This window comes from Mustela putorius, unplaced genomic scaffold (assembly GCF_011764305.1).
Source record: "Mustela putorius furo isolate JIRA1106 unplaced genomic scaffold, ASM1176430v1.1 tig00003972_pilon_pilon_pilon, whole genome shotgun sequence".
Taxonomy (NCBI): Eukaryota; Metazoa; Chordata; class Mammalia; order Carnivora; family Mustelidae; genus Mustela; species Mustela putorius.
Window position 1 is genome coordinate 1508616 of NW_025422115.1, and position 23584 is coordinate 1532199.

The window sequence follows — 23584 nt, forward strand, 5'->3', positions numbered from 1 at the left end:
TGAGTATATTGAACTAAAAAGGCTCCTAATATTCAGCGTGTGGTTTTTAAAGAGAGGAAATGGTCAGGTACCGCATGTTACCAGAAGGGCTCTGTGACAGATTGTATTTTCCAAAGATGATTGCAACAATTTCCCATCCCAGACCACACACTGAGAAACTCTGTAAACTAATTCAAGGTATTTTATTTCAATATAATTTTTGATATGCTCATTTGTTTCAAATTATAAATGTAATATAAGCCCATTATGAGAAATTTGGAGAATGCAATAAAAGAATGTAAGATTAAAAAAATCAAGTTAACACTGATATTAAAATATCTTTTGGATGAATTTCTGTTTTCAAGTGTGTTTAGCTACATAGTTCGGATACAAAATTATAAGTGACCATGATGCTAAGGCTGTGTCTTCACATGCAAAACAAAGTGCAAATTAAGATAATTATTGCAAAAATTTAGGCCCAGAACTTGCTTACCTAGACAATCCCTATAATTAAGGAAAGGTGTTTGGGATAATTGCCTCAATTTACCACTTCAGTTGGTTGACAGAATGAGGTATCAGGAATTGGCTGGCATAAGTTTTCTTTTCTGATTGTATAAAATGCTTTATCAGACCATTTTTCTCAAAGTATTTTTTTTTTCTCAATGAAAAGCCTTTAAAAATATTAAACATACTTTGATTCAATTGTCAAAAGAATCTTCCTGTTTTCAATACCCAAATTACCAATCAATTCTATCAATTTAGTTAAAAAAAAAAAAAAGCAAGAAAGAAAAAGAAAAGAAAATCAAAAAACAACCAACCGATTTAACAAATTCAAAACACATATTTCTAGGTATAAAATCTTCCCTGGAATATTTGTAACAAGTAAAATGAAATGTACCCTCCACATTGCACTGAGTTATATACTATCAGATTTATAACAACAAATGTGGGTGAGCCAGTCTTGGATAGAATTTCCATTTGCCTCCACAGCATGTGCATATCGTTGGGAGGTTGACAAGGAGATGGTCTGAGGAGGGAGTAAAGAGGGGGTTATATTCCAACAATGTAGATCAGATTGCAAATATTGTTTTTTAAGACTTACCCGAAATATAAACTTTTAAAAAGATGTATGGAAAGTAGGGGCACCTGGGTGGCTCAGTGGGTTAAGCCGCTGCCTTCGGCTCAGGTCATGATCTCAGGGCCCTGGGATCGAGTCCCGCATCGGGCTCCCTGCTCAGCAGGGAGCCTGCTTCCCTCTCTCTCTCTCTGTCTACTGTGATCTCTCTCTGTCAAATAAATAAATAAAATCTTTAAAAAAAAAAAAAAAGATGTATGGAAAGTAAATTTTAGGAGAACCTGGGTGACTTAGTCGGTTAAGGTTCTGCCTTCAGGTCAGGTCATGTTCTCAGGGTCCTGGGATAGAGTCCCACATTGGGCTCCTTGTTCAGTGGGGAGTCTGTTTCTCCCTCTGACTGCCGCTCCCCTTGCTTGTGCTCTCACTCTCTGTCGCTCTCTTGCTCTCTGTCTCGGACAAATAAGTAAATAAAATCATGAAAAAAAAAAAAAGGAATGTAAATTTTAGGAGTGCTTTTAAGCTTATCCTCTGTGTCTTATATTAAAGAATGCTGAATAAGTTGAATAAGTTATCAGGTAGAGCTTACTATGAAGAATCATGAAGAAAATTGATATAACACGAACAAATCAGAGGAATAGATAATAGGTAGACAAGAACTACCTGTGGACTCTGGTCTCATCTTGAAGAGAAATGTAGATCAGAAAAAAGCAAAGCTGGGACCCAGAATGGCATAGGCACACAGGCACAGGACGCATGCTAGGGAAAAAAACAAAACAAAACAAAACAAAAAACAATAAAAGGATGGATAGGTAGGAAGGAGATGTAGTGGACACAGTAAGTGTACACTTGTGAGGAAGAGAGATGAGGGCTTGGGTCAGTGAGGGAAGGATCAGATTGCTGAATGGAGGCAGTGCAAAGCTGTCAGCTTAAACCTTCCCACCAGCACACTGTCCATATTCCTAAACCGCAACTCCATCATCGGTTGGCTCAGGGTTTGGTTGTCTCTTACATTCAAGATGGCCACCTTGAGAATGGTCTGCCACTCTTGGATCCTATCATACCAAAAGGAAGACCATGCAAGTGTAGGGAAGATCTACCTTGCAAAACAAAGTCTCTGGTCAGTTCAGAATTGGTTCATTTCTCAGTCCTCACCCACGATATCACACCATTTAACTTTCTACCTGTCCTTATTTCAAAGATGTCCGTGTGTAAAATCATGATTTCCTGAGGAATGGTTCCTTGCCAAGATCTGTCTTATGTTTTGTAGAACACGAAAGTACACTCTGAATGGGAAAATCCATAAGCTTTGTTCGAAGACATATGCTGCCTTGAAATGCAACAGAGGCTAATAATCTAGACAAGTACTTTTCTAAAATTTTGAATGCTAGTTTCAGAAAGAAATGTGGCTGGTTTCAAACATTACTGGGGGGGACAGTAGATTTACCTGGTTCTTTTCACGGGAGGTGGGTGTCCTGGTGTGGTGTGGATGGTATGTGAGTCAGTCATTGTCCAACTGGGACTCCAGGTTTCCTCACATCATCTCTCTCTCACTTGTGTTTCCTGTTACAGCAGTAACTGGAGGTGATCACAAAACAGTAGGATATTTATTTCCTGGTTTTAGCTGACTAATGAGAATCTGAGAGATACTTATAACTTTTGTATGTTGGCTTAGACAGTGGGATTTTTCTTTCCACTTGGGCAGTTCCTCTTCTTCTAAAATCAATCCCAACCATATCCTCAACTGGTCTTATATTTAACTGACTCACATAAAATAAGCCAGAGCCTTTATTCAGAAACTTAGGGTACATAATAACTGGATCATTATCTATTTTTAAGAAAAAGAGCAAGTATTAAATGATATGATTTTTTTATATAGTAAAGATAAACTCTCTTCAAATTCCTGTCAAGAGCCATTTATTAATTAGGGTAGAATGAGAAGGGAAGGTAGAAAAAAAATCACCAAAAATAAGTGTTATATACGAAAATCAGTTGATGAATATAATATCATCTCAAGAGAAGAAAAAAACAATCATAATAAATGGCAAATCAGAAACGGATAGTACTAAATTTCCCTCCCTTTCACCACCTTACAGGATATCCCGTCTAGCTGCAGAAACAAAACATGGAAATGAATCAGTCGATAAAGGATTTTGTCCCATTAAAGATGTCAGTGATTTTGTCCCATGTAGGGGAAGTGGAACATTAAGATGGATGTTCTCAATCTGTGCATGCCACAGCATCCCCCCCACTGCCCGGAGGGGGAAACAAACTTTTCTGTGTGTGATAAAGAACATCAAGTTAAAAGCAAAAACATTTCATCTAAGTATGATAATAAATCACACCACAGACTGACCTAAATATTTAATTTTTTTCCAACATTGATAGTCAATATCTTTTGACGGCTGCCATAACTGATGCCTTTTCTTTTTCTTACTAAACTTCAGAAAAAATGACACCTGGTCTCTTCTAACTTCTTTGAGGGGCCGGGGATGGAAAGGAAAGCAGTAATGAGGACCAAAGAGAGAAGAGAGGCTATTTTATTCAGGAGAAATTCAGAGGTCGTCCGAAAATTGTCGTGGTCATGGGGCACCTGGGTGGCTCAGTGGGTTAAGCCTCTGCCTTCGGCTCAGGTCATGATCTCAGGGTCCTGGGATCAAGTCCCGCATCGGACTCTGCTCAGCGGGGAGCCTGGTTCCCCCTCTTTCTCTGCTTGCCTGTCTGCCTACTTGTGATCTCTCCCTCTATCAAATAAATAAATAAAATCTTCAAAAAAAAATGAAAAAGAAGTTGTCGTGGTCGTTATCATTTCTGAAAGATGCAAGTTACATGTAAATAACTGATATTTTTCACAAGTTAAAACTGAAAAGGTTAGTTTGATAGTCGTGATCGTTTCACCAAGTATTCATGTATCAAGTTTTATACCTGAAATATCTGCAATTTTTATTTGTCAGTTTTGTCTCGAAAAAGCTGAAAATTAAATTAAATTAAACATCAGGTGGGGTTGTCTGGGTGGCTCAATGGGTTAAGCCACTGTCTTCGGCTCAGGTCATGATCCTGGAGTCCCGGGATCGAGTCCCTCATCAGGCTCTCAGCTCTGCGGGGAGTCTGCTTCTCCCTCTGACCTTCTCCCTGCTCATGCTCACTCTCTCTCTCAAATAAATAAATAAAATCTTTAAAATTAAAAAAAAAAAATCGGGCAAAGGAAGGAAAGAAGGAAGGAAGGAGGGAGGGTGGGAAGGAAGGAAAGAAAGAAGGAGTGAAAAGTCCCTACGTTCCCAGGATTCATATGACCGAGAAATAGACTTGTTCTGAAAATCAGGTTTAAGACCTTTCTGTGACATTTAGAAGGACTTGGGGTTTTCACTTTCCCAACAAGATAATCTGCATATTATGCACCTTATTATCGTGTTGGGGTCAACATGGAGGATTCTCTGGGATGAAATGGTTAAAGGAGGTGAAGAACTATTGAGGTAATGCTAATTTCGGGGAGTTGGGTAATGCCCATCTGCATTGGCACGGCCCCTCCCCGCACCCCAGGAGCACGTGGTCAGCTGCGGGCAGGTAGGGGGTGGCACAGACATCTACCACTTTTGTGACACAAGGGCTCCATGTCAACAGTGAGGCATGCACATTCTCTCCTGAGCACTTGGGGATCCTGCAGGCATGGAGGTAGGATATAAACAGAACAAAATAAAGGGAAGAGTATGATCTTAACACTCACCCTTGTAAACCATCTAGGTGTCCTGCTCAGGCTTCCAAAGTGGGCACTGAGACAGGCCACCCAAACTGCGGACATCCCTCATTGACCCCTTCAGAGCAACTGGGAGCCTAATGACTTTGTTTTTAGGTTTTGGAACTGAACTTTACAGGGACTGGTTCCAATCCTGGGTGGTGCTGAGAAAACTCAAAATCTCAACCAGAATTTGGCAGAGACCACCAGACGTGTTTCATGTGAGGGCCTTTTCCCATAATCTGACCAGCATGGTTTATGAATGTTCTGGGGAGCAAAAAGCAGGTCCCAAAGGCCGAGAAAGGGCCGTGCCCTGCTCCCAGCTAGGAGACCACACAGCCGTCCTCTCTTCCCTCTGAGCATTTAGATAGTTAGAAAACCACACCACCCTCTCAGTTCGGAAGCTCAGCGTGAAAGTCTAAAAAGCCAGCAAACACCAATTGCATCCTACAGCTGAGAAAGCCTCTCTCTTGGAAAAGCTAGAAAATAAATAAATAAAGGGGGAAATCCAAATGGGATTGCTCTTCAAACACACAAATGATCTTATGTTAACAGTTGGGATTAAACAGCTGTCTCGTGGTTATGTGATCATAACAGATGCTGTGTGCAAACGTTTCCTGCTAGCTTTGTTTTGGTTATTGCTGTTTGTGCAGTTCAATGGGCTGAATTCAGCTTAAGGGATACAGGTTTTTATTATCCTTCTGTGCTGCACGGGCAGCTTCATCATCTCTTTAAGAGGAAAGGAGGCGAGTGTGAGGCAGAGATGGAGAGGAAATGGAGGGTGGGCTCTCCGATGTCACATCGGGAATGATGTCATATTGATGAAATTCCAACACACTGGTTTATGGCCACGTTGCCATGAAAGTGGTCCCCAGTTCTATTATGTGGTTGTGTTTTCTCTCCCCCCTCCCCTCCCGCCTTCATGGAGGCTGTCCTTGGGTCTAGTGTAGTTTATGCAGCTGGAATAGAATTTATAGAACATAGAGAAAGATTTTTTTGATGACTAACAGCTTACAACATCGTAATGATCCTGATTTTGTCTCTTTTCTTCCCATGCCCTCCAGAGATAAAATATCCAAACTGATTTTGATTTTTCCTAGAAATTTTATTTCATCCGACGAGTGGGGATCGCCTTATCCGTGTCGGCCAAGTTGACATGGTAAGCCACAACTCTTTTTTTTTTTTTTTCAAGTTCAAATCTGGAAGCCATTTTGTCCTGAATTACATTACTTGTTTAAACCAAAATATCCTCTTGGCTCCAATTCCTCAGAGAACGGTCGTGATTCATAACCCGCTTTGCCAACCAGCAGATTTCACTTTTATTACTTATATTTTCCAATTTTTTTGATATGATGTAAATGGCAGAAATAATGTTTCTGAGTTCAAAAAGCACCTGGTTGCCATGAGGAGGAGGCAGGGGGAATAATGTGGTCCATACTTAGCAGGTCAGGCATGGGCTCTGCCTGCTGCTCCCCACCACTCCCCAGGACCTCAGTCCTCAGGTCAGGTGGAAAAGTCCGCTCATCATGCACACAGCCCCCCATCCACTGGCAGGTAACTCATCTGTGCTTTTTGAAATTTTGGCTGGGGAAAAGAGGGAGTGGCTTCCACTGCTTAACACTTTATCTTAGGAATCATACCTTTGAATCAGAGGTCCTACCTTGGCTAAGTCTCTCCCAAAAACATCTTTATTGCAGAGGAGGTTTGAATAATATATACACATATGTAAGTAACCATACTTAAACCTCCTCTTATTCTCACTCAAAAAATGGGGTTTAATGATCACTCTTTGGGGTTCATCAGCTCAAAGAATGAAATTAGACCTCTGATGAGTTGTCAGAGCAGGTCACCTGGGTGGTTCAGTCGGTTAAACGTCTGCCTTTGGCTCAGATCATGATCCCAGGGTCCTGGCATTGAGTCCTGCATCAGGCTCCTTGCTCAGCAGGGAGTCTGCTTTTCCCTCTGCCCCTTCTCATGCTCTCTCTCTCTCTCTCTCTCTCAAAAATAAATAAATGGTCTTAAAAAAAAAAAAGTTGCCAAAGCAGTGACATTCCTATAATGTTTTCAATACATTTTAAAGCAACTTCATTTACATTCAACGCTTGATCTGACAAAGAGCTCCTGGAGGTATTTTCCTGACTTTACAGAAAAGCAAGTCAAGGCCCATTTTATAAGATAAGTACTGCATGGAAGTTGCCCAAGTTTTCAGAAGCAGTAAATGGTAGAGCCCACAGTGGTTCCCACAACAGCGATCTTTGGCCACATGATGGGGAAATGGAGAGGATCTGTCCAGGGACCACGGTTGCTGTCATTGTCCTTTCTCACTGGGTGAGTTAGTGGGAGGGGCCTGCACTATCTCAGGGTTACCTCTGTCGCTTCTAAATCATGCAGGCAAACTTCAGGACTCTTATTCCAGATGGTCTGGATGCTCTGGGAATTTGAACCTAGAACTGAGTATCAGCTTCCTTTGTGGGATCAAGCCCATGCCGAACTCAAAACAAAGGTCCTTCCAAAGATGATACCCAAATAGCCAATAAGTACATAAAAAGATGTTCACCATATCTCATCCTCAGAGAAATACAAGCCAAAATTATGTATGATATTACTTCCATCCATTGAGATGGCTACTAAAGAAAAAAAAAAAGGTGTCAATGAGGATTTAGAGAACTCAAGACCTTAGACACTGTTAGTAGGAAGGTAAAATGGCTTAGCCACTGTGCAATGCAATATGGCAGTTCTTCAAAGATGAAAAGAGGAATTGCCATATGATCCAACTATTCTGCTTCTGGATAGGTACTAAAAATAAAGAAAACAAGAACAAGGTCTTGAGAACATGTTTGTAAACCCATGTTCACGGTAGCCTTGATGACAATAGCTAAAAAGTGAACACCCAAGTGTCCACCGGTGGATGAATGGATACAGAAAATGTGGTGTATGCATACAATGAAATATTATTCTGCCATAAAAGGAAGGAAATTTTGCCATATGCTATAACATGGAAGAACTTTGAGGTCATCATTCTGAGTGAAATAAGCCAGTCATAAGAAGACAAATAACATGATTTACTCCTGTAAAGTACTGAGAATAGTAAAATTGACAGAGACTGGAAGTAGGATGGTGGCAGTCAGGGGCTAGTGAGGAGAAAATGGGGAGCCTTTATTTAATGGGCACAAAGTTTCAGTTTGGAATGATGAAAAAGTTCTGGAAACTGATGGTGGTGATGCTTGTATAACCATAAGATTATATTTCATACCACTGAGCAGAATTGTACACTTAAAAATATTATTCTATATGTATTTTCCCACAATATAAAGAAATCAGAGTAAAAAACCAAACCAAACCAACAACAACAACAACAACAACAAAATACAAAAGGTCCACTCCTGTCACCTGGAACCTGAAAACTTAAGTCTTTGTGAACTGCTCCCATTGGCATTTTGTTCCTGCCCCTTCTCCTTATACGTTCTGAACATAACAGATCCTCAGCTTTTCAGCATCTTCCTGTATCCAGATACTGTAGGGTGTACAGATTCAATATCTACAGGAGAAGTGTGAATCAAGCACCAGAGAGGTTTGATTTATACCCTTTCCCTGATGATTAGAAGTATCTCTAGGATCTTCTTTCTTTTCAGGCTTGATACCAATTAAAATGCAAATCTTTCCAAGAGAGAATGTTTTAAGCATTTTCATCTCTGAATGAATTTCAGATCCTTTTATCTTCTGCCTTTTTTTTCCCTAAAATAAACCTCCTTTTTATTACAAAGGTAATAGAGTGAAAGAGTTAATAACGAATACATACCAACAGCTCTTACCACCTGTCAAGATGCAGACAAACAGTCCGCCAGAAGAATGAGCATGAGCTGTGAGAAGGTGGGGGAGGAGCCAATCCACAGGGCCCTGAGAAAGACAAAGATGGTCAGAATTGCTTGGCGGCAAGAAAATGAAAGTAACAAGATAGTCATTGTTACTTAGTATCATTAGTATCATAGTATCATTAGATATTCATCAAGCTGACAAAATGTATCATCTATTGATGGGAGGAATGTGTGTCAAAGAATACAATTCATACATAGTTTGTAAAAACATCAAGACTTTTTGCATTCTAGGAAAGCAGTCTGATTGCCTATCTTAAGTTAAGAGTGCCTTTATCTTCCCATTCTGGATTTCTACTCTCAGGAATCCAGCCCCCAAAATAAAAGCTATCCTTTTTCAGGCAGTATGTGGGAAATATAGAAGGATGTTGGCTCTAGTACTCTTCATAGCTAGAAGAAAGAAAAGAAAGGAGGAAGGAAAGAAGGAAGAAAGAAGGAGGGAAGGAGGGGAGGGAGGAAGAAAGGAAGGAAAAGAAAGAAGATAAAAGAAGGGGAAAAAAAAAGAAAAGAAACAAAAAAGAGTCAAGCTCAATCCCCCCATTGCATAGGCTATGATGTAGTCCCTAAAAAGAAAAAGAAATAGAACCGTATCAGGTGACTCAGATAGAATTCCATGAAAAATTCCGAGGAGGAAAATCCTTATATAGGAAGTACAGCTCATTTTGGAAAAACAAGTAATCACACACAGGCACGTGTACGTGCACACACATACAACCCTTTATATCTACTGATTGAGGATCATAGGATTATATTTGTATAAGAATGTATGTGCTTGAAGACATATGGAAAGATTATTACTGGGTAATTCATATTATTTCCCTGTGGAGAAGTAGGCTGATGTGAGCAGAGAGGGAAGAGGGGGAAGGAAATTCATAAGCTGAAAAGAAAAAGAAAAACAAAATATAATGCCATCAAAAATGAAATGGATTTTCTGCATTGTATGTTTCCTTTATGTGGGTATACACACAAAGAAATTTATATTAAAAAAGCACAAATGATAGTAGTTTTTAATAATTAAATACCCGGAAAGATGAAACATTGCAAAAGATACTACCTGCTACTCTTGGGATTATTATGATACTTTGCTCAGTTGAAAAGAAAAAATCCGTGACACAGGTCATTCAATAATGAGTTTTGGTGATGCCAAAAATTCATTTGGCAATGGCCTTGAGAATGAACTGATAATCATTTTTGCTGCTCTGTGTATCTCTGGCTCAAGGAAGCAAAGGTAACTTGGAGGGGGTAGCTCATGATTCAGCGCCACATTCTCCAAATGTAAGAGTGGGGTCATCTGTAATGAGGGCTGAAGGTCACTAGTTACCGTCTGAAGTCACAATCAAATACAAGCAACCGAGTTATACCACACAACATCATTCCTCAGTTCCAGGAAGGAGTCTTCAACAGGACTAGCTGAAGGCAGGCAACACAGGATCATACTTGCCTCTAGGGGCAGGATACACTTCTCGAACACATAATCATCCTCTAAACTGGCTTCCTAATTTGTATTTCTAAAATCAGAATACAATTTGCAAAAGTGAAGATGGGGCTGTATGGTGTGATGGAATTCTCATTCCTGATTTTATCATTTTGATTCATCACTCTGTGGGCCACTATCTAAGTGTGAATTTGTTTTAAAAAATCATGGTACATGGATGATCAATTTTCATCTTATTTGAAAATGTTCTTATGAATCCTTCCCATAGCAGAGAAATAGTGGCTAGTGACAGTACAGTGAGTCACAGTCTAAAGTTCATATATCTTTAGCGCTTTCAGCAGAAAAGTCTGAGGTCAGCCTGTTTTAGTTGTTTATTCTGCTATGAAACTATTTGCGGTGCCTATTTTAGTTTTTATAATGCAGTGAAGTTTTCTTTAATTCTGTCTTTGAATACTGTTTCTGTTCCAGTTGTTTTGTCTTCTTCCACCAAAGCTCTTACGAATTTCTGTTTTACTATCAATATCTTCTACATTTTTATTTTCCCTTGAGTATTTACTTCAGTGTCAAGATCAAGTGTCTTGATATCAGCAGTGGAGTTTTTGTGGGTTTTTTTTTTCCTCAGTATGATTTCTGCCCATTGTTACTATCCATTCTTGCTCTAGCAAAAACAGTTATATTCTTAGTTTATTTTGTGTCACTGGTATGATACATCGCAGTTATGATACTCTGCAGGACTCAGAATTGAAAATTTCTTTGTAACTTAGCTTAATTTCTCTCACATAGTCTCCGTCTCCACAGATGCCAAAATGCATGTTATTGTTTCCAGGAACCTTCCTTAAGTTATGTACTAGTTTTCTATTGCTGCTGTAACAAATTTAGTGGCTTAAAACAACACATTTATCGTCTTATAGTTTTGGAAGCCAGAAGTCTGAAACCGACGGACTGAGCTATGTTGCTTCTAGAAGCTCTAGGGGGGATATCTGTTTTCTCGCTTTCTACAGCTTCTAGAAACCACCTCCTTTCATTAACTCATAACCCCCCCACATCACCAAAACCTCATCCCTATCTCTGAGCTTGACCTCCCTGCCTCCCTCTTAAAAGGACACTTGTGATTACATCAGATATTCAGGATCATCTCCTTGTCTCAAACACTTTAAACATTAAAAACAAAAACAAAAACAACAAAACAAAATAAAAACCTTAATCACAATTTCAAGGTTACATTTAGCCTTGTAATAAAAGTTCATAGATTTTAGGACATGGACATCTTTGGGGGGGGCGGCTATTATTCAGTCTGCTACAGGAAAATTCATATGTAATCATCCCAGTCATGGCAAGTGTAGAGATGCCCACTCGGTCTTTGTTATCCCCCTTCCAGTGTGCTGGAAGTCCATGAGGATGGCTGCCATATCTTTTCATAATAAACAGGTAAACAGTAAGTCAGCTGCTTTCCTGAGTTTTGTGAACCACTCTAGCCAATGAGTTGAACCCAAGAAGAGGTTCATGGGGGCCTCTGATTCATAGCTGGTTGGTGGGAAGCCGAGGTGACAATCTGGATTCTCAAATGGCATCTGGAGTGGGGGATGAGGTCGGTCTCATGGGACGGAGGCCTTGGCCTACGGGATCTGACACAATCTCCAGGTATATAGGGTTGGAACTGAGGCACGTTGGAGGACACATAACAGGTGCCACAGAGAATCACTTGGGGTGGGGAAAAGTCCTCCATAGCTGGTATCAAAAGGATTTTAGTGTGGTACCAGGATGAGACTAAAGGAGACACACTCCTGAGAAGAGGGGATTTTCCATCGGTCCTCTTGCATTTTACCAATCAAATCAAATTTTTTCTCAGATTTTTTTTTTTTCCTGGTTCTGGCAATAGACTACATGCTATTTATTTATTGCTTCAGTAGTAAAATTGTCTTGGTCCTTCAAGTTATTGTTGGGGCCACGTCCTCTCCGTACCAGTGTTTAGCTAAAGTGCCCTCCACCCAGAGCGCGTTAAGTGGGGCCCTCTGAATACCACTCACAGTCCACTTGGGTGCTCACTGAAAATCTCTTCTAAGAGGTTCAGCTGTTGCCTGTTCCATGCCACCTGCTCTAATTCCCAGTGTTTAATACCAGTGACCCTGCTAGGCAAAAATTAGATCTGATCCTAATCCCACTGCTTGTGTGTGGCTTATCAAACACAGAGGAAAAACTCTAGAATCTGCCATTTCCCAAAGGACTCCTCTTGTATGTACCACATTTCCCACAACAAAAGTCACTCTGGCCATTCCTCGCCTTATGCTCATCATTACACACACTCAAAACCCATGTCTCCTTGTCTTTTTCTGGAAGTTAGAGAATGCTTATCAATGTTAAAAAGCTAAATATTCATCAGCGGGAGATAGAAGGGGGGAATTGAATTCTGAGAGCCTCAAAGAATCTGTAGCTACATATCCTATGACTAGAGAACCTAAATGACGGTTCTCATGGGAGGCGGTGGGTCTGGGGGGGTAGTTGGAGGGGGGAAGAAAGTGCAAAGAAAGATCTTCCAACTAACATTCATCTCAATGGCATTGTATGGGTGATGGATTGATTTCCCTTTTCTGACCAACCTTCCAATTAGTGACAATTGTTCTCAATTTTGCTAAAAGTTGTCTGTCAATGGTACTGTTCATTTTTATCTTGTTCCATGACTTCATAGCACATTTTATTTATTTTTATTTTTTTAAAATATTTTATTTATTTATTTGACAGACAGAGATCACAAGTAGGCAGAGAGACAGGCAGAGAGAGAGGAGGAAGCAGGCTTCCTGCTGAGCAGAGAGCCGGATGTGGGGCTCAATCCCAGGACCCTGGGATCATGACCTGAGCTGAAGGCAGAGGCTTAACCCACTGAGCCACCCAGGTGCCCCCATAGGACATTTAAAATCCAAATTCTTTCATTTCCTTTTTTTTCTCAGAGTAAACCAGAAAGGACTGGAGGGGCAGGGGAGTTGGAAAATGCAGAGGAAGGTCTATCCAAGGGTAGCTGGCGGACAGTGGGCATACTTTGAGGGATGTGTTATGCGTTCTGAGTCTTATTCTGCGAACTACTGTGAAGACATATATCAAAAAATAAAAAAAATAAAATAAAAGGCACTTTGGTTTCTGCACACTCCAAATTTATTTGTCAAGTCTGGTCCCATCATTTATTTAGTCACAGCATTAGGGTTGGCTCATAGCTTTCTTGCCATCAGCTCTCTTCGTTTCCAGGACAGACAGAATTCTTTACTCCACAACTAACTCCCCTTGTCCCAGTAATTCTAGTTTCTCCTTCAGCTGGATTCTTCCCTCCACTTCTTCTGGGGCCTGCTGTGACAGATGCGGAGTGGTCCCTCCCATTTTCCCAGGAATTTCTAGCTGGCTCATCCCTGGACACTTCATATCCTTCTAGTTGCCTCTGAACTCTGCCACCCACGGAAACTCATCCTGCTGGGACCTTTATCTAGAGGAAAAGCTTCTGTGTTGTTCTTCATTCCTGTCCCTGCCCTGTATAAACAGGCAGGTTCCCAGCCAACACCTTCTTACAAGATCCACTCATCAAAAGCTTTTCCAATTACCCTTTCAAAACCCAGTCCATTTGCATTGTTTGAGGTTGCTTTGTTTTGTTTTCCTCCAACAAACAGAGAATGTTTGGAGGAGGGTTACTTATTTGCCACATTCTTCTTAGAGTTTGGCTGAAATTACTGAGTCAAACGGAGTTTGTCCACAAGGGAGGGAAATTGCCCAGCCCTCCCTCTCTGAGCCTTTGGGCTGTTGATACCCTAGACCTTTTCCGGCCTTTGCTAGATTGGCCTCATGTGCCTAATTTTGGCTTCTGGAGGGCCCCAGGTATTCCATGTGCTTTCCTCAGCCTCTTTTCTCCTTGGATCTTTTTTTCCCCTGAGGAGGAGGCTACAATCACCACAGTTTTCTCCGTGGACTTGTAGCTTCCGATAGTAAGTTCACAGATTCTCTAATTTTATTTAATGGTTTCATAAAGAAGCAATGGGGATTGCAGTTTTTCCCCAAAGTTGACACCCAGGGCACTGCTTGCAGGAGGTTTAGAATATCCTTGTTTAAATGAAGCAGAACCAGAGCATCTTTACAACAGTGGTTAGTTTTCAGCTCTGTGTGGGGCGGGATAGAGCCATTTTGTTTGCTGGGAACTCTGCTTGTTTCTGGGAGTCAAGTCTCCCTAGTTGTGGCTCTGAGGGTAGACGGTTTGCTGGATCCTGTCTGCTACATGTACCTTCATACACCCTCCTAGTTAAAAACTCTTCTGGAATCTTCTATTCAGGTTCCCAGTCATTGGTCTGATTTCACTATATGGAAGACCTGTCCTGATAGCCCCTAAGATTCCTTTCCTGAACTCCAGCTAACTGTACGGTAGCATTACATACTTTTGCAAAGCTCCAAGACTCTCCAGAGTCAGAGATGGGCACACGGCAAACTAACCGAGGGCATGCGGGCTCCGTGCATCTCAGACTAATGTTTTCTGAATGAGTACAAAAAGGACAGATTGGGGAGATTATGTGACCGAGAGCTGATGTCATCCAAAAATTAGAGTATCACCCTTCTTCCATCTTCTACATCTGAATGGCTCTGTGATTTATTTATTTTTTTTTCCCCTATAAGATTTTCCATACCTATTTCAAGAGAGAGGGAGAGCAGGAGAGGAGCAGAGGGAGAGGGATAAGCAGATCCATGCTGAGACTGGAGCCGGCCACAGGTTCAATCTCAGGACCCTGAGATCATGACCTGAGCTGAAACCAAGAGTCAGACGCTTAACCCACTGAGCCACCGTGGTGCCCCTGGTCTGTGATCCTTAAGTGAGTTTTGGATATCAACATGGAGTTACTTATCATTCATTCATTTAACGACTACATTGTGAGCTCCTACTATGTGGCAGGAATTTGCTAGGTAGGAGGCAGAGGTTGATAACAAAGCAGGCAGTCACTGATGTCAGTCTTGTAGCCTTAGGTGGAGACAAATTTAACAAGTTTTTAAATGTTCCATTTAAAAATAGTGAGAAGGGGCACCTGGGTGGCTCAGGGAGTTAAAGCCTCTGCCTTCGGCTCTGGTCATGATCTCAGGATCCTGGGATGGAGCTCCCTCCTCTGCAGGGAGCCTGCTTCCTCCTCTCTCTCTGCCTGCCTCTCTGCCTATTTGTGATCCCTGTCTATTAAATAAATAAATAAATAAATAATCTTTAAAAAATAAATAAAAATAAAAATAGTAAGTACTTTAAAACATTATATGTAATAATCCAACGTGGTAACGATTCACATAACTAACACGTGGTGAAGAGGAAAACAAACTATAGTATAGCCACATAATGAAACATTATTTGGCAATAAAAAGGAATGGAAGATTGGTGTGTGTGATAACACAGAAAGATGGATGTTGAAACATCATGCTCAATGGAGGAAACCATATACAAAAGACCACATTTTAAATGTATCCATTTGTATGAAATGCCTACGAAAGACAAGTCTATAGAGACAGAAAGTGCATTAGTGGTTGGTTGAGCCTGGGGTGGGAATGAGGAGTGACTCTGAAAGGGCATGAAGGAAATGTTCTGAAATTGAACTGAGGCAATGGCTGTACAACTCTTTAGGTTTCCTTAAAGTAGAAAACATTGAATGTACACTTAAAACAGGTGAATTTCATGGTATATAATTCATACCTCAATAAAATCATTTTTAAAAATGTTAAGAATTAATTGAGCCAATGCATTCCAGAAATTATTCCTTAAAAAAGAAAAATTATTGCTTTAAAGGAATTTAGGAGGGGAGTGTGGTAAAAGATCAGTGTGCCTGTGTATGTGTCTCCTTAAATAAGCTGGCCGATGAAGATTTTGCTCAGGCAGTAATACTTAAGGAGAAATCAGAAGGGTAAGAAAGAGCCAAGCACAAGAGCTCTTGAGGGAAGAGAGTATAAATGAGAGGATTAGCTTTCTGGAATGGGAGAAAACTTCAGCTTTTCTGAGAAACTGAGGGGAGTCCCATGTGGGAGGGAAGAATGTCGTATAGGGCCATATGATCCATGGTAACTAGCTGAGATTCTCTTCTCAGTGTGGTATCAATTCACTTCAGAGTTTGAAACAGGATAATAGCAAAGGTGGGAAAAATGAGATCAAATGCTGTTCCATAGCTCAAGAGAGAGATGATGATATTGTGGATGAGAGTGGCAGAAAGATGGACAGAAATAGATGCATATGGTGTTGATGCTTGAGATAGACTCCACCACAATTGCTTCGAAATTAGGGTTTTGAAGAATGAGGTAGAGAGAGGAATCAAAGCAGACTTCCATATTCCAGTTAGAGAATTTACTAAGATGATTTACTATGACGAGGAAGAGAAAAGTAGGAACATGTCTGGGAAGCAGGAGAATCAGGAGTTCCATTTTGAACTCAGTGAGCTAAAATGTCTCTGAAACCAAAGGAGGGGTGCTGGAGAAGGCCAATGGAATGCAGGTTTGCAAAAGAGACCAAGGGGTAGGGACCCGTGAGGCCAAAGAAAACACAGAAGAACGTGATATATGAGAATCTTATAAGAAAGCAACTTGAGGGGCGCCTGGGTGGCTAAGTGGGTTAAGCCGCTGCCTTCGGCTCAGGTCATGATCTCGGGGTCCTGGGATCGAGTCCCACATCTGGCTCTCTGCTCAGCAGGGAGCCTGCTTCCCTCTCTCTCTCTGCCTGCCTCTCTGTCTACCTGTGATCTCTCTCTGTCAAATAAATAAATAAAATCTTTAAAAAAAAAAAAAGAAAGAAAGAAAGCGACTTGAGAAAGAGAGTGTAGACATCATCAGGTACAATGAGGATTGGCCAAATGGAGACCCTGAGTCTGACTAAAGCAATTTCTTGTAGGAATGATGATAGGAGACACATGGGAATCTGTTGAGATATAGAGGCTGTGTGTGGGGGGTGAGGATATAGAGGGGGTATGTGTGTATGACTCAAAATTCTTGGACCTGGATGGAAGATGAGGGAGTGGCAGTATGTTTAGGGAAATGAGAAATTGAGGGCATGCGAGCCTATCCATTAGGATTAGTTTGGGCTCCAAATGATTGAAAACCCTACAACAACTTAAGAGACATCTATTTTTCTCCCCCATTATGTCAGGCATTAAGAAGTTCTGGACTGCTGTGGTGGCTTTCCAAACACCAGGACCCCAGATTCTCCTCTCTTACAGTTATGTCAACAAAAACAGGAGAGGGGGGTTGCCTGGGTGGCTCAGTCAGTGAAGCATCTGCCTTCAGCTCAGGTCATGATCCCAAGTCCTGGGATTGAGCCCTATATTAGGTTCCCTGCTCATTGGGGAGTCTACTTTTTCCTCTGCCTCTCTCCCTGCTCATGCACACAGGCTCTCTGTATATAAATAAATTTTATATATCTATAGATATAGATATAGATATAGATATATAAAAGATGGAGTCATGATAAGCTTGGATCCTCTCATTTTGAGGATGCTTCCAAGACGTTGAAGTACTACATCTACTAACTCAATCCCATGGCCACACCTCGGTGCAAGAGAACCTAAAGAAAGTTCTCTCTTGTAGGTGTTGATGGACTCAGCTAAATACATGGGTTCTTTAATCAAGGGGAGAATGGAATGATGGACACTGGAGATCAATTATCATCCTTCTCCAAAAACAGGGTTTGAGTTTTATTTGTATGTTTGCTTTTTTGTTCAGGTGTTTGTACAGTTGAGTTTGTGAGCTGATCCATTAAGAATGTTGGCTACAGGATCAAAGTCCACAAAACCCTTGAGAAGGATGAGGAGATAGGATTCACAACCTAATAAAAGGCTGGCTCTTTGAAAGCAGAAGGGACCCATCATCAATTGTAATTTTGAAGAAAAAAGGTAAGTCAAGGAAGTTGGAGGTAAGACTTAATATTTAAAATCATGTCAAAGATGAGAGATTCCCAGCTGATGGCACTTATGGTCCTGGTGACATCTGTAGAAAGGTCAGCTAAAACAGGAAGTTTCCGGAGAGAGGGGAGGTGTGGGATTTTTTGTTGTTGTTGTCCAACAGATCCAACATTGTGGGGTGACAGGATGGAGTTACAAGGCAGTGGTCAGAGCACAAGTGAAGCTGAGGATTTTATTTTAAAGTAGAACCAAGGTTAGCCAGGGTCAGACCATATTAGCCAAGTGAAGCTACTGGCACAGATATGGGGAAGGCAGATGGTTGAGTTAATCCAACGTTGGGGTTTGGCGAAGCAAGTACTAGAGGCTAGAGAATGTGATGTTGTTAAAATACTTGTAAGGAAGTAATCATAATGATTATCACCATAATCATCATCAATCGGTTTCAATCACAGCTCTTTATTGATGTAATGCCTCATTTGCATAGGGCTCCTCTTGCTTATCAGAACTGTGACTTTGTAACTTCTCGTGGTGTTCCTTAAAACTTTTTTTAAATTTCCATGGTTCTTTGGCTGTTTTCTGGTATACCTGAAATTGTTCCTAATTTAAGTCCATTCCTCAGTTATTGCTTCTCCCTTTGAAGAAAAATGGTCCTGCCTCGGGTTCCTCTTGTCTGAACTCTCTCCAAGTTCTCTGTCCCTTTTTGAAATGTGGAATTGAAAGTTTGTCTCTCCAAAGGGCGATGATGGAAGCTTCATGCTTTAAGGCATCATGAAAAGAAAGGGAAAAATGCAGAGGCATGTCTACAATCTCGAATGTTCCCAACCTGTGGCAGGTTGGGCGTTCCTTAACAAGTTGGTTGAGGGTTCGCTTTTATTTCCTGCGGCACTGAATCTCTTGAAGGCATTTTCCCTGGAGACTAGAGTCAGGCCCCTATAGCTAGATGAAAACAAATGCCACTATTTTGTTGAGTTTTCCATTTATATTTCCATTCAGAGACAATTTTTAAAGTTAACTTGTAGAAGAACCTAATCGTTCCTTTTAGCAGTATTCTATGGGAAAATCTATTCAGATTTCAAAATGTTATTTAAAACCAAGCTGTGATATGGAGACAATAACTAAACTGTAATGAGGAGAGGGCAATTCCTGGCCCTTAATTTTCTTTTCCAAGGCCCTTCATTGTCTTATTCCAAGGCTAGTCTACCATGGTATCTTGGACTTCCTTACTTTTTCATTCCCCTACACTTCCTATTCCTCAACCATTTCCTGGGACCTGTAAGGAATACCAAAACTTCTCCTGTTTTGTTTGATTATTAAATGTATTATTGAATATAATTATATTTCATAATTACTTCTGTAAGAACAGCATCTCAAATTACCCCTCTCATTCTGCATTTGATTTCTAATATCTAGAATATGTGCTTAATTTACGGTCATCTCCAAAAGCTAGGAAGCAAGTTCTTGGTTTTAAACTCCCAGTTTGCTTCTCATCACATTTACTCAAAAGATGATAGAACGAGGTCCCTGTGACAGCTCCACGAGGCCCTGTAAACAGAGGTCCACCCACAAGGGCTAGGGGATGACTCATGCCACAGACTCCCCTTCCTTCCTAAGTTTTTTTTTTTTTTTTTTTTTTTTTTTTTAATTAGGATCCATGCCCAGCATGGGACTTGAACTCACGACTCCAAGATTAAGAGTGGCATGCTCTATTGACTGAGCCAGCCAGGTACCTCCAGAGTGTTTTTTCCTTAAGCTCACAAAAAAGTAAATAAAATGTATATGTGTGTGTATATGTATATGTGTGTGTATATATATATATATATGTGTGTGTGTGTGTGTGTATACATGTATATACATGTATAATAGGTATATATATGTGCATGTGTATGTAACTGTGTGTATAAAGCACACACATAATTTGTATAGATGCATTTCTCTACGTATAAATACATAAGCATATATTATATACATACGTTTAAATATGTATGCTCCGTGATTTACCACTTGATTACACTCTAGAGGCATTATCTTAATTGCCCCCGAAGCAAATGAGAAGTTACAACAATAATAACCATGCTTTTAAAGGAAAGAGAATGCCTTTTGCCATTTACTTTAAAACTCTTCATTCCTTTCTCACCAAGCTGTGGTCTCAAGCTCACTAATATCTTTCCTACCGTACTTTTCAATGTACTATTTCTCGTGCGTTGATGAAGGGTTCCCGGTTGCCGGGCAGTGTCCCCACCCGATCAGGGTACTCGTGGTACCTGGCCTTTGGTTCCCAAACCGTGCTCCCCAGACGCAATGGAACGTGTGAGGAAAAGGATGTCTCCATTTGCCTTTGTCTTTAAGAAAGTGAGTAATCGTCTCCCTCCTTGCCTCTTTCCTCCATGGAGAATTTACTGGCCCAAATTTTTAAAAAAGCTCCTACCACACTCCCATTCTCTGTAAGTGCAATTAGCGGCAGGTACAAAATTTGGAGCGAAGAGGTCTCTCGTGGCCTGTTGTGCCTGCAGTTATCCGACTGTGGCTGCAGGTTTTCAGTGCACAACTGATTGCACCCACAAAAAGAAGGGCTAAACTCTGAAAATGGGTCCCTTTAAGACAGTTGGGGGATTGCATGCCTCCGGTTGGTAAATTGCAATCTTTTACAGGGACACAGCCCTCGCTCCGGCTTGTGCTGCAAGTATGAAATCCAGGTTAGGCATCATGGGCGAAGGAGAGGTGTCCCACTCGCGTCCCCAAGGCAGGTGCTGAGCCCCTCCCCAACTCCAGCTCGCCCCCAGTTTCACCTTGAGCTACCAGTGGACAGTGCATTAGTATGCAGCATCCCTGACTCCAACCCCTGCTTAGTTCACCAGTCACTCTCCAAAAGGGTTTGAAGAGAGAAGCTCGGTCACACTGTCAATATAACACATTTAACCAACTCTAAATTTGCTTTAAAGAGACAGCTACAAAGATTGACTTTTGCAAAGTGACTCACTCCACCATGCAGCCAAAGACGTCCGTTTGCTCCCGACTGTTATTAACTGTGTCACTGAGTCCATAAGAAAGGGTTTTGAAGGAATTCCAGTGTGAATCCACTAATTCAATAATCCAATAACATAAATTCAAGTAATGGATATTAATAATATGTTCAAAACAGGCTCGCAACTTTTCTATCTCTTTCTCCGACAGACGGAGCATGCGTCGCCGAGAGGCTCCTGATGAAATAATAAAACCCAATTCTCATCTAGAAAAAAGAATCATTATAGGAGGATGGTAATTTACTTTATATGACCTTCAATTGATTATTCTGTGGCTGCTACACAAATACCACAGGAGCTATTGATCGTAAAACCTACCAAATAGATCTCTAATAGCTTTTACTGGGCAAAAATAATTATGCTTGCACTGTGGTCAAACACACATAAACCAATGTGGAGGTATTAATGTATGCTATTATTACCCATCTGTCTGCGAGGTATGGAGAAGACCCTTCATGAGAAGGGTTAGACACTATGTCTAATCCCATGAAATCTCAATATCCAAGCCAACAATTATAGCCAGCCGCCCTAGAAAAGAAAAAAAAAATTGATTACTGTAACTAAAAGCTAGGGCTGGAAAAACAGAGGCTGCAGCTTGCTTAATAAAAGTAAAATCATAACAAGAGAAATCCTAATTGAGGAGGAGTCCCAGGCCGGGCGCAGGCAGAAATTGAATTTCCTCGTGGTGTTGGCAACAGAGTAACTTTTCAGAGTCAAGAGCTTTCTATCCAGCCCAGATCAAGATCAATGATCAACACCCGTAAAAGGTCAGGATGTCTAATCAAAGAACAGATCATCTATCTCTCAAGGAAAAGTGTACAACATAATCCAGAAACGCGGCACTGCTGGCCACGGAGAGTGAGAAAAACCTGAGGAAGGAGAGATTCCAGTTCTACTTCGGTGAACAGGCAGAACGCTCCGCTCATACAAAACCCGTGGCCAGACTTGGGTAGGCGACGTGAGAGGCTCTGGTGGGCCCGGATCCGCGCAGGAACCGAAGGTGCGGCGGAGGAAGGAACTACCCCAAGTTCGGAGAAAAATATTTTAGACTTCAAAATTCCCCCTATCGCTTGCTCTCTACCTGCCCCCTCCCAGTCAGTATTTCAAATATAATGAAAACATAAATGCATTAACAACAACAACAACAAAAAGCTCTTGCTCCCAAGGTGTTAAAATGAGGAGTGATCGATTTCTAAAACCTGGACTAAACAGAGCAGCATGCTAATAAGAGTGAGTGATAGATGGCAAAAAAAAAAAAAAGAGAGAGAGAGAGAGAGACTGTCAACTTGGTGTGGACTGTGTGTATTTGATGGGGGAGGGGGAAAGGGGGCGGCTGTATCCCATGAAACAGAGCAGAATAATATCCCACGATTCCTATCCATGGATCCCTGAAACAGAACAGAAATGGAATGTGCAGCTGGAAGGGCGTGCATGCCAAAGACAAAGAAGGTTTTCTAAAGTACTTATACTCAGACCACACCTCAGAACAAGAGAATCAGAATGCTACTCTAGGCATTGGCATTTTCTTAAAAAAAAAAAAAAAAAGGAAAGAATAACCAAAACCCAAAAGAAAAAAACAAAAAACAAAAACACAACAAAACCAAACCTCACAAACCTAGGCTTGGGTCTCCTGGGAAGCCAGGTTTGAGAACCACCCACTTGGAGGATCCAAGAGCCTTCTTAGCCATGGGAGTTCCAAACGAAGGAGAGACCTGGACCTTCCCCAGCGTACCCCTCCTCTGGCAGCAATAAGGCTCACATGGTTTGTTTCTCTTCCTTTTTGGCATTATCAGTTCCAGTTGTTAAAGGCAGGAAAACTGGACTCACTGATCTCTCTTTCATGATTTATGATTCAGAAGGAAGCTAGGGGTGGAGGGTTGGAGGTGCTGTGGTGGCTGTTATTTATTTTGTATTTGTATTTTTTAGACACACGCGTTTCTGGAAAACCTTGAAGCCCTTGGCAAGGCTGTCTCACCTTCCCCCACCGCCCACCCCACCCACCGAACCCCCAAGACCTTGCCTGGGCATAACTGACATTTACATAGACACACTCTTGGAACATAAGGGAGAGGGTTGGGGATTCTGCTTGTCCTCAGTTGCTCTAAAATTACATGATCGAGTAGATGTATTGGATCGTTTACACCAAAAGGAGCTATGGAGTCCAGCTATAAAATCCACAACACGTTCGCAGAACTCCCAGTAGTTTTCTTCTCAGAAGAGCCAAGGAACCCAGCCCTGCCCTTAAAGGCAAGGTGATTGCACTACAATTAGTTGACCTATTTGGAAAATGAAGGCTTCCCTGTGGTTTGAGGTTCTGCCTTTTTTCTTTTTTCTTTTCTTTTTCTTTCTTTCTTTCTTTCTTTCTTTTTTTTTTTTTTTACCGCTCTTGAGATCCAGGTTAGGTTTTTGCTTGGAGTAGTTTGGGTGTCCTATGGCCTTGTTTACTATCCTGCACTTAGGTCTGGGGGTGGGGGCAGGTGTCAGGGGGGAGTTCTCCCTGAAGTCTGCACGGGCCATGCTGAATTCAGACTTGCTTTGCAAACTCATATGAAAGTCCTTGCTCTCCAAGGAACGGACCAGAGTCAAGGAATTC

At 41.2% G+C, this 23584-nt stretch overlaps 1 protein-coding gene across 1 annotated transcript in view; it reads right to left on the minus strand.

Moving 5' to 3' along the window:
• Positions 1 to 2396: 2396 nt before the first annotated feature.
• Positions 2397 to 23584, minus strand: part of LOC123389335 — a 31075-nt gene continuing 9887 nt past the window's right edge. Inside the window, exons 3-4 of the mRNA XM_045070860.1 lie at positions 8584 to 8681; positions 2397 to 2629 (exon numbers count right to left, since the gene is read on the minus strand). Of these exons, the coding sequence (XP_044926795.1) occupies positions 8603 to 8681 (79 nt within the window). The 3' untranslated portion in view covers positions 2397 to 2629; positions 8584 to 8602. The remainder of the gene's footprint in view (positions 2630 to 8583; positions 8682 to 23584) is intronic.